The following is a 19,669-nucleotide window of genomic DNA, read 5'->3' on the forward strand; positions in this document are numbered from 1 at the left end:
AACACACTGAAAAATCTCATAACTTATGACTAATTCTCTCAACTACCACTGCGTCCTTTCCGGCCTCGAAGGTTAACAGAAAAACAAAGGTAAAGAGAAAAACCTTACTGCCCCAATAGTCACTCCAGTATCCCTCTAATGCAATCCCGGTCTCAGATTGAGGTTCTCGAAATTAACATTGATACTTTATCCTGACTAAACCTAGCAGTACTCCTAGCCAAATCCCAGTTACAAATCAGAAAGATCAGAATATTACAATATGATAACCATTATAACACACAGACACATGAAAGTAAAACACTTTCATCAACACGTGGGCTCCCCTACTTTTTCCAAAGTAGCCCCTAAAACTATCAAATACACATTCTGGATCAAGCAATTAATTAAAATTAATTCACGCCATAGCTTAATTAAACCGAATATTAATCAAGATCCAAAACAAAAATTAAAAAGTTAACAAACTTCAAGTATCAGACAAAGAAATGCCTCAACTATTCATAGTTAATCATGTTTGCCAAACCCAGATCTGCACATACTGTACTCCCTCCTATCAACATATAAAATACTGGTGTCTCTGGCTTCCTACACCCCAATGTGTGGTTCCCATCCAACCAGCCAAAATTACATAAGGGGGCATGGACTGTTCCAAACCACAGCATTACCATGACAACACAAAACTAATCTTCAACAGTACTCAGTATTCCCTTGACCAAAGCCATTTGGTCTGAAAACTCTTACAGGGTATCTCTTAAAATACCTTCCCACTAGTATTAGTCCCTATTAAATACACTTGTAGCCCCACATTATTTTAAACCAAACTACATTTTGGCTACAGCATTCACACTATGCACACACACAAATACATCTTAAACAGTGTTAAAGCTACGTTCATATTTACAAATCAAGATGTCCACGGATGAGCTCCTCAGATTGTCAGGGTTTGAACTTGGTTGTATCCAACGACGAACATCGATCCTGCTGACAACGCCACTTGTAACACGAGGAAACTGATGCAGAAAGATGACACACGACACCATTCCTTGTGTTTCGGTTCGTTTAATATCGATGAGTCGTTATATACAAAATTCCACAATTTCCAAGTACAGGAACAAAAGATAAAGAAATAAAAAAAAAACCCTGGCAATCTGGCCTAGAGGACCATATTATTTCCTCTCCGAAACACCTCACCCGCTACACGAATGTCATGTCAAATACCTATAATTCTGACCCGAAAATGAAGAAGCCTCTCTGCCTGCCCCATGAATGGGGTGCAGTGCAGGAGTGAATTGCAGCAAACTCCTCTCTCCCTTTTATGCAGTCATCACTCTCCATTCACAGATGCTAAGCCTTGACCATAATGATCTACGTCATACAAGCTCATAGCTCTGGAATGTGATGTTTTGACCCAAAGACCATTCAGCATCACTCTTACCCAGAAAGAGTGTGAATCATACTTCCTAAAAAGCATGAAGATTGTTTAACATTTCTATTTTTTTACTACTTCTTGTGCACTTCCTCTAAAGGCATCTATTACTTACAGATGAATTATTAAGAGTAATGAAAATATATGAATTTTCAATAAACAGTTCATTTTGACCTGTTACAAGCATCTAACGATTTGTCCTCTGCGACAATTAACCTTATCCAATGTCAACGTAGCTTACGATACCTTTATTAAGGGTTTGAAAGAGATTATTATATCCAAGTATTCAAGGACATACCCGGTAAAGATAGAGTTAGAGCACAAAAAAACCCTGGATTACAAAAGGCATTCCTAAATCTAGTAGTAAGAAGGAACGCTTATAATATAAGCGATATTTTAAACTGAAAACCCATTACATGAATACACATCCTATAAAAACAAACTTCAAATATTATGCGTGTCTCTAATAAAAATATTTTGCTGCAAAACTCATATCGAAAATTTCGAGAATTCTGAACAGCCTGCTCGGAAAAAAAGATTGTTCAAATTACCTTCACTCATCATGGCGTGATCGAGGCTTACTGAACAGAAATTAATTGCAAATGCTTTTAACTCCTTTTTTTTGTTAATGCTGGTTGTTTTGATATTCCGAGGTCCATGAGAGGTTTTCGTGATTATTAAAAATACAGCGTAACTCACTGACACTCCTTTTTTTTCTTTCACCTTCAGACAGAAACAATTTTTTTTTTTAAGAATTGAAGGTAGCTTGCATTTTAAGAAATGAACATTAGTGTGGGGTTGATGCTATGCCACCATATGTAAAGAAAATAATTAATCACATTGTTGAAGCTTTAACCGACGTGTTTAATTTATCGTTTCATTGAGTGTTTCAAAAGATATACCTCTATTCAAAAAGAGTGACAAAAAAGATTTATCAAACTATCGTCCAATTTAAATGCCGTCGACCTTTTCCAAGATTTGAGAAAAATTAATGTACAATCGATTATTTCCTTTCCTCAAAAAACATTCAATTATTCAATTCTTTTCTGAGCAATTTGGATTTCGAAAGTGTTATTCTAGAGTCAACTTTGCTTTTTGCTTCTGATCTTCTGTAGAAAATTTACGAAAAGAAAGAGATAGCTTTTGGGTCTACGTAGACCTTATTAGCAAAGCATTCGATTGTCTGGATCACCAAATTTTATTAATGTTTTTGTATGGAATTAGAGTATTAGAGGTATTCCTTGGAATGGTTGAGAAGTTGTTGTGAAATATAATGAAACTGACTGCTTTTTGTACGACAATGTGCATCAAGGTATCTTGGGCCTGTTATTATTTTCGTTATTTGAAAACGACATTGTTGAATCTTCAAAGAAATTACATATATATTATGTGCTGACGACACGAACATATCCCATTCAGGAAAAAATTGAAAATTAATGAAACGAAAACCAAATTTATGATTTTTTTTATTTCGACAGAAAAAAAAATGATACTTTTATTGCAGACATAACTTTATAATTGGGTGGTAAATATATCGACCGAGTTCAATTTGCAAACTTCTTAGGTACAACTACTGATAATAAACTTTCATGGGGAAAACATGTTGAAATAATTTTCAAGAAGATTTGATGTAATGTTGGCGTAATATGTGTGTACACTTAGAAGTTTTTTTTCCATCTTCTGCCATGCATTCTCTATATTATACACGTGTATATCCGTATTTCATTGTAATCTTGTATGGGCCAGAACATTTGATAAATTTTTAAAACCCCTTTTCAAACTTAAAAAACGGGCCGTTTGTTTATGCTGCAACGCCTCCTTCAGGGCACACACCTCTCCATTGTTTAAATCTTTGAAATTACTTAAATTTTCAGATATTCTTTCCCAAGGAACATCTTTATTTATTCTGTTTATACCAGATACTTTTTATGATAGTTTTCGTTTTAACTCTGATTATCACACAATACAAAAAAGGCTGACTTTGGTCTTCCAGAGTTTACAAATTATTTTTTTTACAAAATAGATCAATTAGATTTTAGGGGTGAAAAAAAAATGGAATTCTCTAAACTCTAATTTAAAGGGTACTTCGAATTACATTTCATTCAAAAATAAATTAAGTGCACAATACTTGCCACTTATTGATATATTGAAATTATGTGAAATGACTCTGATTGTTCGTTAATCCTAAGTTTTCATATGAATTTGTTATATGTCTGTGGTAATCATTTGAAATTATTTTGTATCTAATTTATTGTATTCTTATTGTATTTCATTATTTTGTACGTTGAGGGTTACTTGTTTACTTGTTAGCAATCCTGGTATTTCATGCACTACATTGATTATATCAATGATTGTATCTTGATTTTATCTTATACCAAATAAGTGTTATTCTGAATCTGCACGTATATGACGTCACAAATAAAAAACTTGAAATTTTAATTACTTGTTAGTCTTCAATGGATTTTCCTCAAAGATTCCCAAAAAAATAATGCTATGTTTTTACACCAAACTTTTCGGAATAAAACATACATTCTACCACTGTTTTACCATTTTATATAAGTTCATTCAGATTGGTTCGTAAAATCTGTTTTAAAAATATTCAAAAATTAATAAAAGAGGGATATCATCGGCATTTGCATCATACTGAGTTGTGCGAATCATACATGAAATTTTCTTCACTCGAGAAAAGAGATCTGAATTTTGTGTTCAAAATAAGTCTCCTATTATTCAAAAAATGATTTTCTGTCTTTTTTTATGTGAATCCCCAGCGTTATGCCTGTTTGTTTTTTCTATTCGAATCAACATTTTTCTGGGGTGGAATTATTACCTTTTGTCTTGGAGTTCTAAGATTCAACGCAGTTGCTTTGTCCCGGGTGCACTTGTTTTCATTCCCTTCTTTTTTCTCCTCTTCGCCTTTTTTCCATACCCCCCCCCCCCCCCACCAATATTCACTCTTGATTATGGGCGGAAATCCCCTACTATTTCTATTTTTGTTCTTTTATGATGGAAAGAAATATATCATTAAAAATCGAACAATATAAAACATGAATGACCATACTTTTGGGGCGATATAACCTTATTTTTTCTTGTCAAATTTATTTCGGTCGAAATGATCTATCCTACTTAGCCTTTAAAAAGTGAAAATGTTTGATTCAATTTGTTCTGTGGACTGTTTCTATAATTTGCCGTTTAACCGGGGATAAGTACGCCGGCATGAAAGGATTGTCTTGACATTGTTTAGCCGTACATTGCTCCGTGCAGGTCCATGCACGGATGCTCGGAACAAAATCTACCAGGTTGATTCGGTTTAATTTTATTTCAAAATATACAAATAAAAATATTAGGTCCTGTACAGATCGAGAAACGATAGTTATAATGATATCAGCCGAAGAGAATGGTTCTGAATCCGCCAGGAGATAGTGTTCCTAGAGCATCGGATCCGCCTCTACACCAACCGAACCACTGTCAGGGGAGCGTTTTTATCAATATTTTGTTCAACAAGTTGTCAGATCTGACATCTTGTTTGGCTGAGAGTCACTGTTTAACTGTTGGATAAAAAATCCGAAGTTCTGTTTAATGGTACACTGTCCAGATTGCTCTCACTAATTTGCATAGATTAGATAATCAGGCGCATCAGTTCTATGTCATGGAAACAGATTTGTATTTGTCTCGTGTAAATAAGTATCTTGAAAATAATTTTCCGGCTGCCGTTGGGACTTTCCTACGAAGTTATAGTAGTTTGAGTTTGATTTATTTATTCACGGATAAAACATAAAAGCCTGCAATTCAGCCAAAAAGACTGCTTTTCAGCAAGGCCGTGATGTCATGAGCATGGAAAGTTTTTAAACATCATAACGTTAGATGAGTGTAGATCTATTCCACGAAACTTGGACATGAGGGATGTTAAAGTGTCACTGATCATTTGACATGAGTGTCAGGTCATATGGTCAAGGTCAAGAGGTCATTTAGGGTCAATGAGCTTTTACTCTGTATCAATATTAAACTCTTACACAAGGTTCATTCCTAGGGTTAATTTCTAAACTAAAACTCTGGAAGTATAAGAATATACTTCCTGAAACTTAATTGGACACTGTGGGTAATTAGTATCGTCAGTCATCTTGTGTCATTTATCAATGTCAAAGGTCATTCAGGGTCCATATTGCATCATAACATAAAAATCCAAGGTCATTATATTGTATTTTCATAATGATATTGAAAGTGTGCAAGTCCTTATTGCATAAAACTTAGACATAATTATCAGTTATCAGCAAATATGAGGAATGTACAGCATTCCACCAACATCGATCAGCGAGAAATGAGATAACTTATAAGTATATTTTCTGTTTGAATAAATGGTACTCAATGGGTATGTTCAATACTTCTTATATTAATTTCAAAATGATTTGTTTCTGCATTAATTAAAATCTTTTGATTCTTTTATCTTTCAGTTCAGAAACACAATTTAAGAAGAGAGGCAGCCACCAAAGAGTTCGACATGACGTCACTTCCCGTTGCAGAACAGGGAGTGCTTACAGTTGTCCCTGATGAGCTGAAGTCTCTGGCAAAGTACATCATGCATGGATTCTACTCGGTGGAGCATGCCCTCGTTGTTGACCTTTTAATCAGGAACACCATCATGAAGGAGGATGACCTTGCTGACTTGCTCAAGTTCGACAAGAAACAGCTTCGAACTTTGCTCATGAAAATCAAGAACGATAAGCTCCTGAAGCAGGTGATGCGAGTCGAGACGCAGGCCGATGGCCGCGCCATGAGGCACTATTACTACTACATCAACTACAAGACATTTGTGAACGTTGTCAGATTCAAGTTGGATCGGATGAGACAGAAAATTGAAAACAGGGAGAGGGACTCCACCTGTAAGGCGCTTTTCAAATGTACTGGTAAAGAATGTGATAGGACTTACAATGAGTTCGATGCAGGAAACCTGTACGATCCATTCACGATGCAGATGAAATGCACATACTGCGGGTCAGAGGTTTTGGAAGATGAGAGTGCGGTGCCGAAGAGGGATGCTGTCACTCAGATGGTGACATTCAATGAACAAATGAAGCCCATCTTTGATCTGCTAAAGGATGTAGAGCATGTCAAGCTTTCACAAGATATCCTAGACCCAACTCCAGTTCCTCTTAGTGAAGCACAAAAGTAAGTTTCATAGCTCTAAATCAGATTTTAAAAAATAGTTTAAAAGATGCTTGTATAAATAATGGATAGGTTAACGGTTGTTGTATCAAACATGATAGTTTTATTGACCAGAGGTATAGAAATATTTGAAATTGTAATGTCAATTTTGGTTCGGCACCCTGCTTTGGTCGAAAGTCAGAATTTGTCAAATGCAGGAAATTACTTGTTAGACAGTAGCTTTCTCTTCATTAATTATGCATACCTTCGATGCTTATTTTCCAAATGTTTTTAAAAGATTTTACGGATTTATGCATGTTGATAAATATTTATTCTGAATATTCATTCACAGGGGTCGTGTGGGTGATCGAGGCTTGAACATAGGAGGCCCTCAACATGGTTGGAGAGAGAACAATCGTAACCCTGCTGAACTTTACCATCAAGACGTCACCATCAACATTGGAGAAAACAAAGGTCCAGCTAACAATGAACCAGCACCCCGTGAACGTCCTGTCTGGATGACAGAGAGCACCGTTGATGGCGCTATCATAGAGGCCGCTTCAGGAAGTGCTGTTGAAACCATGAAGGTGGATCAAAATCGAACCAACGCTGGGAAGTCTCATGATGGCGAAATCATGAAGGCCCTGCTTGCTCATGAGAGGAAAGTCGGGCAAAGACCAAGCTTCCATCATGAACCTAACAGTGACAATGAAAGCGATGCTAGTGCCTCCGATGATGAGTTCCCTCAAGGTAGAACCGACCCACTACTATCAGAGGACAGGCTTGCTTTTGGTACGATGATGGGGGAGATGTCAATGGGTAGACATGAGGAGGAGGAGGAAGAAGAAGATGAGGATATGATGGTGATGGTCCAAGGGAGGCAAGTGCCTCTGGATGAAGTCACTCCAGAAATGATTTCTGAAATGGATCAGGAAGAGAAGGATGAATATATCAGACTTGCACAACAAGCACATGCTGACATGTATGAATGATCTTGTAGACTTATTATTTATTCACTATGTTGCTTTCAGTGAGAACTCAACGTAAATGGATTTCTTTTTCAAATTGAAAGGAAGTGTTGGAGGGGTATGCTTCATATAAATTTTACTATGCCATACATGTTGACCGTTGAGATTTCAGTAAGATTTTGTTTTCATTCAAAATAGCAAAATAAAAGCAAAATTAAATCAAAATTTTGAACAGTTTGTGCAGTATACTTTTACTGTGTAATTTCCCCAAAATAAGACTTTGTATAAGTAAGATTTTTTATTTTGAAAAGTTGGCACGTATCATATGGTCCATTTTTTGAAAGTTAATTATGGTCACTCCATGCATCATCAGTGGTAACCCCTTATCTGCTGTTTATCACTATAGATATCTACTCACTTCAACTTGTAACGGCCTTCTTCATCCCACTGCTGCCACTAGATATGACAGATGACTCAGTAAAGACTATGATATTTAGGGATGTTGGTCAACGTATATACATGTACATGGTGATTTAACCAGGCTAGTCAAGTTTCCATTGTTCAAGTTGAAGTGTGTAGATATCGATACTGATATCGTATATCGTAATTATTACAAAGGACTACTTGTTTTTGATTGGCTGTTGAGCATTTTTGTCATTTATTTTACCATTTGATGGCAAATTTACACGCAACAGTGAGGCTAATCAAGGAATTGACACTTTAAACTGGAAAGTCATGGAAAACTGTAGAGTTATTTCTAAGTGACTTTGAATTATTTGTGAAATTAATCACAATATTGTTAAACGAATTTGCCCTTTAATAGTCCACCTACCATTCACTGCACTCAGATTTGTTTTCGTGGTCAGGAAAATCCAGGAAATTTTCGATTGGTATGTGTATTGAGGGCAGCGGGTACGCTCTTTTCAGCACCATATGCAATATCACTAACGGTAGAGATATCATATTTCAGCTCATTTGCTCTCAAATCATTCATATTATGTCTAGGAAGTATGAATAGATTATTTTCTTCACCATTGATGAATCAAGAAAGAGCACAGTAAACATAAAAAACATACAACTTAGTAAAATTTTGACACTTTTGGCTTCCCATAATTTTAGCAGAGTTAGACCATGGTCTAAATTAAACCTGACTTCAGAATACGGGCCAGTGGATCATGTGGGATGACACCAAATGGAAAGTGAAAGAAACAGATTCAGACCAAGTGGTATTTTACTATAGGATCTATATATAATGATAATAATGATAATAATAATAATAATATGCATTTATATAGCGCCATAATATTCTATTCTGAGGCACATTGTTTTAATATTACTATTACCCTGGCTTTAGCTCGAGCTGCCTTTCAGTGCTCCGTGCATTCGAGGAATTAATCCTGCCGGGTACCAATTTACCTCACCTGGGTTGAGTGTAGCACAATGTGGATAAATGTCTTGCTGAAGGAAATTATGCCATGGCTGGGATGCGTACCCACGACCCTCTGTTTCAAAGTCAGAAGACTAATCCACTGGGCCACAACGCTATATGTTATGTATATGCCAGAAGCATTGTAATCACAACTCTTCTATGGCTTTGAGGTGAACTGTTCAAAAAATCATCAAGTCACTTGATAAGTACATCTTTAGAGGGTACAGTTTGATATTAACAATTAGCTGGATCCAATCCAGTTCAGGTTTCAGATGTCAATTATGAAGCATATGCCAAAAGTGCAGTAATCACAATTTTTGTCTGAATTAGTTGTGAGTATACCACTGAGAATTTAATAAAAATTTGATGTAAAAGAAGTATAAGAGAATGTGACATATTGGTCAGTAATTTTAAAAGAGGATTCAATTGAACCATGTTATAACTCAAACCTTATAGGTACAATTTAAACCTCTTTTGAAAATGCAGGCAAGTCAATTTTGCTATTTTGCACAGAATGGAAAATGCTCAACACAGTGGTGAGGGATCCGATTGTATCAACACACCTTTCATCTTCGCTCCCTCCCCCATGGTGCTCAAAATTGTTTTTGACTGTTTGTCTGCTTCATTAGCATGTGAAACAGTCACGATTTAATCAGGGGGTTCTTTATCATCATATCCACAAAAACTGAGCTATTGATATTTCGTGTAACAAATTGCAATTCAGATATTATGGTATGCGATGCCATTAACTCTCATTTGCATAATAACCTGTGTACAGGTGACTGCATTGAAACAGTGAAATTAAATCTTTACTGTACATAAACTTCGTTAGCTCTCATCCTATTTTGATGAAATTTTGAGTCTTATGCTTTTTTCAATGTTTCTCGACTTAATCAAATGGCTGTTGGGGGCTGACTTGGATTTTTAAGAATTCCAGTTACTCATCACAAAAAATCATACTATTATATTTATCTCTTGAGGCCACAGCCAGGTCAGGTGAACCTGCAATAGAAAACAAGTTGCTACATAATGTGCATTTGTTTATTACTGTCATTTCCCTTTAATTCATCTCATTTTTACTTAGCTCATTGAAATATGTTACATTGAAGGAAATGTAATTTAACACTTTTGTAATGAGAAATAAAATATCCTTTAAAAATTGACTTTGAAGTATACTTGATTGCACAGTCCTTGTATCATGTTTTTTTAGAGGGGGCGGGGTATTGTATTATGGAAGATAAATGGATGCTGCAAATCGTAGCCTATTTATTGTTCTGGCGTCACATCTTTACAAGTAGGCCTACATGCTAATGTAGATGTATATAGAGCCCAAGAGATAGAAAGAGTCAGTAGAAGGGAGAACATTTTTAGAGAATAAAAGAGAGGACTATCTGTTATTTGCTCTTATAACTGCCATTGATATTTCATCAGGGTGGTCTCTTGTCTCAATCCCCCCCCCCCCTCCCTGGTCCCTAGAAACAGTAGGAGGATGGAAACCAGAAAAAAAGAATGGTAATGCTGAAGAGAAATGTGTAAGAATGGAAAGAAGTTCTGATGTTATCGCTTTGATTTTCATCATTTAGATAAATTTAAGTATCTATAATATCATGCTATGTTCATTTTATAAACACTGCCACTAATGAATGCCTAAAATTAATATCATTATCAAACAAACTGCAGCACAATGCCGATGTAGCAGCGCATGGCGTTCCATACACCTGAATATTGCGTAGCCTCTCCCACCCGATCGATCTCTCTCGATCTGACTGAAATGGAAAGTGGAGCTTAAATTATTTAAAGCTTGAAGAAATAACTACGGTTTATGTATTGGATGTGGTTCTTATTTCACGAAACATCATTTTGCAGATTATAAGAATGATCATGAAAGGGTATACGAGACTCTTTTCCAGCATAGCATCTAGGAATCTCACTTCCCTTCAAACCCGCAGCCGTAGTCGTAGACTCCAGCACGACCGAATGCGAGATGCCGCAGCCGGTGGTCCCGGGCGGCTAAGGTGCAGATTTCCGCTCTCGTTCGATCAGCAACTGCAGCATGGGTAATATGTCAAGACAGCTTATTTTCTTTTCTTACCTTTTGAATTAAAAGTAACAAATTTAAGAAAAGGCCTTAAAAGGCACATGATCTAAAGGCATAGTTTAGTAAATGATTTGAATTAGTGCTGCAAGTCAGGCGGCATGTTCGGGTTCGGCAGGGTTTGGCCTTTGGGCTTTGGCAATTTTTTTCCGAACTTTGGTTCGGTTCGGAGACAGTCGGAGTTCGGCAATAAATGCCAAATTGCCAAATTAAATTTAACATATAATAAATAAAGATCGCCGACCCACCAACAAGTAATCTTCAGGATGATTTTTCATATATTTATAATAAATTTTATTTCTAAAAAGAATAGTTACGAAAATTGTTGAACTTTGCCATAATAATCAACACTTTGATTGTGGGCATCAACGGAAAGACAAGACTTTCTTTTGTTTTAATCTTTAAACAAAAAAAAGTCATTTCTACTTTCAATTTTAAAATGAAAATTAAAAAAAATCCAAAAAAAATATTGATAACGAGAGAATCGGGACAGAAACAGAAAATTACAAAGATCAGAATATTTTTTTCATGATTATTTCACGTAGCTATGATCACGATCGATTACAATGTCTTTGCCAACGCAGCTTCTCAAATTGGAAAGTGTTGATTGGGAATGTCGAAACAGTAGACAAACAAACCTCCACTCAACTGTTATTATACCAGTAAAATTCACATTCCAAAGAATATGAGTGTTTTAGAAAGTCCCTATTTTCTGAAAAGTGGTAAAATCTGGTCAATGAATTACTTTAAAAAGATAAAATATCAGTCCATTCTTGGTCCAGAAAGATCGATGCTAAATTTCCAATACGAAAATGAGTACATGGGACTGTACTGTGTATTTTAGTGTTGTGAAATCACTCGGCGTTGATCGTCAGAACTAAGATGGAACTGATACTTTATCATTTGATTTTCAGTAATTGACCAGATTAAACCACTTAAGAAAATATTGACAATGGAAAAACGTTTCAAGTTCGGAATACGAATTTTATCTGTAAATAGCAACCGAGAGCAGGTTGTTTGGACTTCCTGTTTCAACTTTCCTTACCAACCATTTCCGGAACATCGATCAGGGAACATGCGTTGATTTGGTTTGAATTTTTATCTTTTCTGTTTTTCACCCTCATTCCTTCATCTCTTATTTATCTTTTATATTAATATGGAAATTTCAGAAGGTGGAATATATATACTTTACCATTACTTTGTCAGTCACAAGGAATTAATTTATGTCTTGTCTTTTTATTTTTTAATTTAAATACAAAACAATTAAATGTACGTCAGATTACAGCAATACGTAATTCAACTACACTTTTTAACTGAGTTAAGCTTAAGATGTCCACACATTTTATAAGGAAAAATGTAGTCATGTTAATAAAAAAAATTGAAAATGATAGAAATTTAATCAAACACGAGACCGAAACTGTCATACTTTGTCATTTACGAGGAATGAATTTATGACTGGTACTTTTTCAAAATGATTAGGTCCGATTACGATCATGATCGATTACGTAATTACACCACACTTTTATACTGAGCTTAGCTTCAAAATGTCCCCTCATTTTATCGAGAAAAAATATATTTATGTTAATAAAATATTCTTAAGTTGATTACAGTTCAATCAAAGACGAGATGGGAGCTATCATAGTGGATTTTAAAAATATATTGAGTGGAATTCTCTTTGTGCACAATCACTAACCAATACTTTTTTTGAATTTTATACTCAAATTTACATGTACTAGTATGTTGTCAACGCACTTACGCACTGCATATTAACATACTTTTTTTTTTTACTGAACTTCCGAACCAGGCCTTTGCGTTCAGTTCGGTCTGGTTCGGAAGTGCCAAGTTCGGCGAACTTCCGTTCGGTTCAGCTGCAGCACTAATTTGAATCAAGCTATTAAATGTGCTAAGTAAAGTATGATTCTGAATATTATTATTACACTTTATTTTCTTCAAAATTAAAAAGCCATTATTTATTTCTGCCATTTCCAAGGAAAGGAAAGCTAATTTTTTTTTCATCTTTTTTTCCCGACTTTAACATACGTTGGTGTTCAAGATTTTGATATCATTTTTATGATTGTATCTTTTCATTTTTGTGTGCTTTTATGTTAGGGTTCGATCATTTACTAAAGCCTAAAGGAGGCGAAGTGCTAACTTTGTCTTTAGTTTCTAGGGTTTTCACCATGTCTCCCATTTCAGCTGAGTAAAGTTAAACGCTATAGACTGAAAGGAATTATTGATTTGAGACTTTGTCAAATGACCGCGCAGGGCAGAACTTAGCGGGACTTGATTCTAAGATGATATTATTGCTAACACGGTCGACAGCTCTGTAGCATAACGTTATGCCTTCAAAAAGATAAAGCCTATTATGTTGGTATACCGTATATCATGTTATAGTTTCAGGACATCATCTATTCACCAGCATCAGTTTGAAGCTGAACAAGGCAATGCCAGTACTACCATGGACCTAGAAGAGCTGGAGAAATTTAGGGTTCTATCACAACAGTTCTGGAAAGAAAGTGGAGACTTTCAGGTAATTCTCGATCTGTGGGACTGCAATGCATTCTTGATTATCTGTGTACACATCTATTCAACAAAGTTAGTAGTTACACAAATTCTGTGGACCATATTGTCAAAATGACAACTATTTTATTTAGGCCTGTAATCATAAATATAAGACTGAAATCACAGTCATGATAATTTGAGCAGTTAGATCATCTACACTGTTTGGTTATGATTATGTGCTCTCAGACGTTAAAATTCATTCCTTGATTACTTTCTGAAATATCCTGGAAAAACTTTCATCAATATTTAAACATTAAAGAAATGTGTACTGGTTTATTTTGTTCTCTCTGTCTGTGTATGTTATTTCTCTTTATCTCTTATTTATTTCCCCACTCTCTCTCTTTCAGGCTCTTCACAGCATGAATGATCTGAGAGTCCCCTTGATACGAGACACATTGTTGAATGTGAAATCTGGTGCTAACCGAAGCAGTACAAGACCGCTGCATGGTGCAACCATTGTTGATGTGGGATGTGGAGGGGGTATTCTAGCTGAGGTGGGATATCTTAGTCACTTACTTGCAGCACTTTGTAGTATAGGTACTGGAAAATTTGAGGTGTTTGGTATTCAAAATCCAAACTGTTAGGATTTAGAAATCCTTGTAATTTATTTATCGTGCATGTATTTAAAGATTTTAGAGTTATTGAAGAAGCTAGATTACATTTCACATTGGATATACATGTACAGCTATGCATCACAGTATTGAAACAGAAATTGTAAATTTGATTTTATATTACAGTGTTGTGATACCTTTGAATTGTGGCTGTTGCATAAGTCTTAACAATCCTCAAATTCAACCCCAATAAATGACATTATTTTCAATAAATAAGTTTGTATATTGTTAATATAGAATCTAACCAAATGCAACTTTGAAATGAGATTGTTATTCTTGATTCTATAATAGGCTTTTTACACAGGATTTTCTTAACCCCGGACTATCGCTAACCCCGTACTATTTATTTTCCTTTTCACACATGCCAAATTGTTTTTGCTAACCCCGGATAAGGAATGCTTGCTTTTTACACACGAAACTCGCTAACCCCGGACTATTGGTAGCTCATGAATATTCACGAGCGCACTTAGGGGTCATTCGGGTCATATCCAAAATCGCTGACTTCTGGCGCGCGCTTTTTTTTCATCGCCGTGATCGCTGTTCATGAATATTCATTATACTTCCCTTTGATTGGACAACAGGGCCGGCTCTGTTGCGGGGCATGAATGGGAGCGCTTAGCCCACTTTCGTTTTACACATGCGATCTTAACCCTGTATTATTGCTCTTAGCACCGCAATTGGTGGGATAACCCTGCTTTTTTGCAGGGCCAAATAATCCCGTACTATAGGTGGGGTTAGCCCACTTTGCAAAAACGCTGTGTAAAACGAAAGTGGGCTAAGCTTAACCCCGTACTATAGGTGGGGCTAAATTGCCATTTAGCCCCACCAATAGTACGGGGTTAAGGAAATTTTAGCCTGTCTAAAAAGGGTTTAAGTGCAAATAAATTATGAGAAATATATCTAAATCTTAAGTCCTGCCTACTTCTTCTCCACTGACTGTGCAGCCTTTGGCAAGACTTGGAGCAACCGTCATTGGTGTCGATGCCACGCCAGAGAACATTGAGGTAGCTCAGCACCATTTGAGCCATGATCCAACCATTAGAGGCAATGTGAAATACATATGTGGTACCGCAGAAGATTTAGTGCGTACTGAGAATGAGACATTTGATGCTGTGGTGTGCTCTGAGGTACTGGAACATGTCAGTCATAAAGAAGGCTTCATCAAAACTTGTGCAGAACTTGTCAAGGTAAGTTCATCAGGAAACATCCCATTTATTTGTTTTCCCCTTCAACTAAATATTACATTTTATTTATTCAATTCACTTCAATTTCTTTTTATTGTCTACATGGAAATTTGTTTTGCTCACATTATAAACATTTGTATTAAAACATATTTAATTATTGTCATTACTTCACCTTGTATCCTAGTTGATGTGAAAATTTGTTTAAATTTTGTAGTAGTGCTTGCATTTCAATAATTACATGAAGCTGATTTGCCTTCACTGTCTGCCTGCCCCGGCATCAAACATATTTAACAAACAACTAATGCTAATAATAGTGAAAAAATTATTGATTTTATTCTTCTGTACAGACTTAAAGAGAAATGCCAGTAGTTGCAGTAAACACTGATTTCATGAGAAAGTCTGTAAAACCAGGCTTAATTGTCAGAATATCATCGAGGATCTAGATCTGGTACAGTTACATAAACTGAACTTTGTGAAATCTTGAAATCTACGCTGAAAAATGTTCACACTGAAGATAACCAACACAGAAAGGCACACGTGGGACAGTGTATTATTATTGCTGGAATAAAGACCCGACGGAAGTGACCGAATCCGCGCTTATTTTGCTTATTTCTCAGCAATTACACAATTTCTTCCAAAATCCTTTGGCACATATTTTTTATTCATACAAACAGACACTTGGGTGGTCATTATATAAGATTCTGTAAAAAGTCATTTTGAGATCGTTACCAATACTGGAATTTATCTTTAATATTAAGAAAAAAACAACAGAGCCCTTAAAAAAACTGAATGTCAACAATACCATTATGGTTGCTTATTTCATATTATTTGAAGAAATATGAATGACCAGAATTGCCCAATATTTTTTTTTTCATTATTGAATGCAGGAACTATAGAACATTTTTAGAAATGACACTCTTGAATAATAATGATAAATATCTTAATTCAATATTTAAGTATGTATTCATGCTTAACATAAAACATAAACATACTTTAAGAATTTCAGAAATCATTGATTCAAGCTATCATTGGTTTTCCATTGTATTTGATATGTTACTGATAATCAACGAAATATTTTTTGTAATTTCTTCAGCCTGGAGGTTGTATATTTTTCACCTCCGTGAACCAGACGTGGCTGTCCTATGCTTTAGGTATCGTCATGGCTGAGAAAGTCTTAGGTCTAGTCCCCGATGGAACTCATGATTGGAATAAGTTTGTCAGTCCAGGTTACATTCAAAGAGTTCTGGAAGAAAGTGAGTACTATATTACAAAATTAACAATGGATATTGCTAAGATGCGTGGTGTACTTCAGATCCACCTTGTTTATCTAAGCAAATCTCAATAATTGTTTTATTGCTAACATTCTTTTCATCTTAATTACTAGTAGTTGTCAGAGAAAAATGTGTAATATGTAAAACTTGCAGGTATTCATGATTAAGAGAAATTTAACAGAATAAACTGAATATCCTAATTGACAGATAGTACCTTTATATTAAAACATGAAGAACCAACTTCTTGAATAGGAATGTCAATTTTCCTCAGATGATACTATATGTATTGCCCATCTAATCATTCATGCATCTGGCAGGCATTATATTCTCCCGGCTAAAATTGTAATTCCAGTTTTTTTTCATATTTTTTTAACCTGAAATTCTTTGCCCAAAAACATTCTCATGCTGTTTTTTACTGCTTTTTAAGTCAAATGATAAAACTGTCATGCAGACTCACCTTAAAAAAATTGATTTCTTTACTATGCAAGAGCTAGTAACCCTGACTGGGGTGCCTCGAACTTTGGCTGGGTGACCCTTGGATATTTTTCAGATTTTTTTTCAGAGGGGGATATGCCTGATCTGGTGAAGGCACTCAGTGTGTTATATTCCCGAAATAAAAATAATTTCTTGGTATTATTCAAATCAGTTATCTCTTGCAATCATAAAGATTAAAACAGTTATAACCAAAACTTGTACATGACAATACATGCTCCATCAAAATGACTTTAATTTATTATGTGATTTGAATTGTATTTCATTTGTATCTTTAAACATTTGCTCCTACTTTGTCCCCCTTCTCACTCTTCTCTTTCAGGTAATTGCTCAGTGAGACTCACCCATGGTATGATGTACAACCCAATTACTAAGCATTGGTCATGGATGGAAGACACAAGTGTGAACTATGCATTGTGTGCAGTGAAGAGAACGTTTTCAGAGGAAGACCATGCGGCTTGATGAGGCATTTGAACCCAGTCACACTCGTAAAGCTGACAACAGAGAGACAATAGAAATTCATTACCATGAATGGCCATGAAGTGGTCTGTTCAGTGTTTGTGACTGAGGCTCGTGACCAAGTAGTGAGGGGACTCTTATTGGCATCACAATTTTCTAACAGTATTTGCTATGAGTGTGATCTTTATTCTCAACATCGTAGTAACACTCAGACACTATTCGTGATTGAATGTAGTATTCGGTTACAAGGAGGGTCAATTCTTTCATGTCATCATCATTGTAATACCAAGCTACTATTATGTAATGGTACATGGTATTCACTTCTAAAAGAGGGTTGATTACTTATTGTCGTCATAATAGCAATAATGAAACACTGTTCTTGCGACAGAACTTACCATTCACTTCCAAAGAGGGTTGTTATTAACAACTGGTGCCTTTTGTTGTGGCGAAAGTCATTAAGTGATTTAGTAGGCAATAGCAAGGATTTGATATTGCTGGGTACGTGTTTAAAATGTTTTGGAGAAGGTGGTGTATTGGCAAAAGTTATGGACACTCATGTTAAACTTTATTATGAATTGTTTGACTTAAATCCAAGCTTAGACCAGTTAGGATGTGGATATTGAAAAATATTTACTGGTACTAGTTGTACAATGTATTATGTTCCAAGAACAAATGAAGATTTATATGTAAATTCTGTTCATGACAAACAGTAAATATATGTTGAATATGCTGCCATGATGTTAGATCGCTTGAAGTTTTACTACATGGTATTTAGACATTAGATCATGTGATAATTTACAACAATAAAAAATGTTCCCTGTTATATCAACATTTTCAGTTTGCATGCTCAATTTGAATTTGTAAATCTTTGCATTGAACATAATATTTGGAGAAGGCTCAAATGAATATTCATGGCATAATTTTATTTTTTCTTCTTTTCTAACCAATCTCTAATTTCTTTATTTTTTTATAACAAAAATATATCTCCTTGGCTCTCTGAATTTCTTCTTGTTTTTTTTGTTGCATTGAATTAGAAGCCTCGTTTCATAAATCGTCTTATTGGTAAATATGCAAGTATTCAGAGACATTTATTGCTCTTTGCCAATCACATGGCACGAATGCAGTATCTTTGAATGATTATACCTTGCATAGATTACAATTGTGATGATACATTTCACAATTTACAGTGAATGATACAGTTCACAATTTACAATGAATAATTCATATAAAAAAGTTATTGTGCATTTCATAAATAACAAAATCATATTCTCATTCCTGTTCTGCTTCTCGATAAAAAAATTACATAGTTGGGACTTGAACTTGTCCATTATAAACTGTCGAATATTTATTGTGTTTTATAGTTTTTTCAACTTTCCAATTTTTCTCCCAGGAATGTGAAATTGGAAGGTACATGAGAGATGGAGAAAAAAAAAGAGAGGGGGAGAAGAAAGAAAGAAAGGGAGGAAGGAAGGAAGGAAGGAAGGAAGGAAGAAAGAAAGAAAGAAAGGAAAAAGATTTATTTAAAGAAAGGAAAAGAAAGAGACCAATGCTCCATAACACAAAGGTAGTGATTAATCACTAACTTAAATGACCTATCAAGATCATTGTTGCATGCGCATTTTGCTTAGTAGACTGACTACGAACCAATCAGAAATGTTCTTTCATATTAGCTAATCTTTGTTACGGGACCCAGGGAGAGAAAAAGAACAGGCCCAAGCAATTGAGACTGTGATGTCTATGGGGAGTGGACCAATTTTCTAAAACATTTTTTTTCAAAATTTTCTCTTTCCCAGGGGGGGGGGGGGGGTGCCCCTCCCCATATCTGCCCCTGTGAGATTGATTAAGAGCAGAAACAAAACAAGAACAACCTAATGTAAACTGGGAAGCTTGTTCCATAAATAATCTTGAATTTTAAAAAAAATGTCCCCCCCCTCATTTTATTGGGGTCCACCTGCTCGCCATGAGGACTACTGGTCATAATACCCGACAGTCATAAAGACCGCTAGTCTTAATGGGCTTTCTTCATAGAGGTCTCA

The 19,669-nt window shown here is 35.4% G+C and overlaps 2 protein-coding genes across 2 annotated transcripts in view; both read left to right on the forward strand.

Moving 5' to 3' along the window:
• Positions 1-8,547, forward strand: part of LOC121413579 (general transcription factor IIE subunit 1-like) — a 28,497-nt gene extending 19,950 nt beyond the window's left edge. The window contains exons 2-3 of the mRNA XM_041606446.1: positions 5,872-6,586; positions 6,915-8,547. Coding sequence (XP_041462380.1) covers positions 5,919-6,586; positions 6,915-7,554 — 1,308 coding nt within the window. The 5' untranslated portion in view covers positions 5,872-5,918 and the 3' untranslated portion in view covers positions 7,555-8,547. The remainder of the gene's footprint in view (positions 1-5,871; positions 6,587-6,914) is intronic.
• Positions 8,548-10,696: 2,149 nt separating this feature from the next.
• On the forward strand, positions 10,697-17,858 carry LOC121412596 (ubiquinone biosynthesis O-methyltransferase, mitochondrial-like). The gene is made up of 6 exons (XM_041605377.1): positions 10,697-11,016; positions 13,449-13,584; positions 13,964-14,110; positions 15,172-15,414; positions 16,505-16,664; positions 17,497-17,858. Exons 1-6 carry the CDS (start codon positions 10,835-10,837, stop codon positions 17,634-17,636), a joined length of 1,008 nt encoding a protein of 335 aa, XP_041461311.1. The 5' UTR covers positions 10,697-10,834; the 3' UTR covers positions 17,637-17,858.
• The last annotated feature ends 1,811 nt before the right edge of the window (positions 17,859-19,669 follow it).

Source organism: Lytechinus variegatus, chromosome 4 (genome assembly GCF_018143015.1).
Source record: "Lytechinus variegatus isolate NC3 chromosome 4, Lvar_3.0, whole genome shotgun sequence".
Taxonomy (NCBI): Eukaryota; Metazoa; Echinodermata; class Echinoidea; order Temnopleuroida; family Toxopneustidae; genus Lytechinus; species Lytechinus variegatus.

Bases quoted from the DNA above. Each gene is read 5' to 3' on its own strand.
- LOC121412596 (XM_041605377.1), top strand. From the start codon at position 10,835: ATGATCATGAAAGGGTATACGAGACTCTTTTCCAGCATAGCATCTAGG. The intron at 14,111-15,171 runs GTGGGATATCTT...CTGACTGTGCAG, and splicing joins GAGGGGGTATTCTAGCTGAG to CCTTTGGCAAGACTTGGAGC. The intron at 15,415-16,504 runs GTAAGTTCATCA...TAATTTCTTCAG, and splicing joins CTTGTGCAGAACTTGTCAAG to CCTGGAGGTTGTATATTTTT.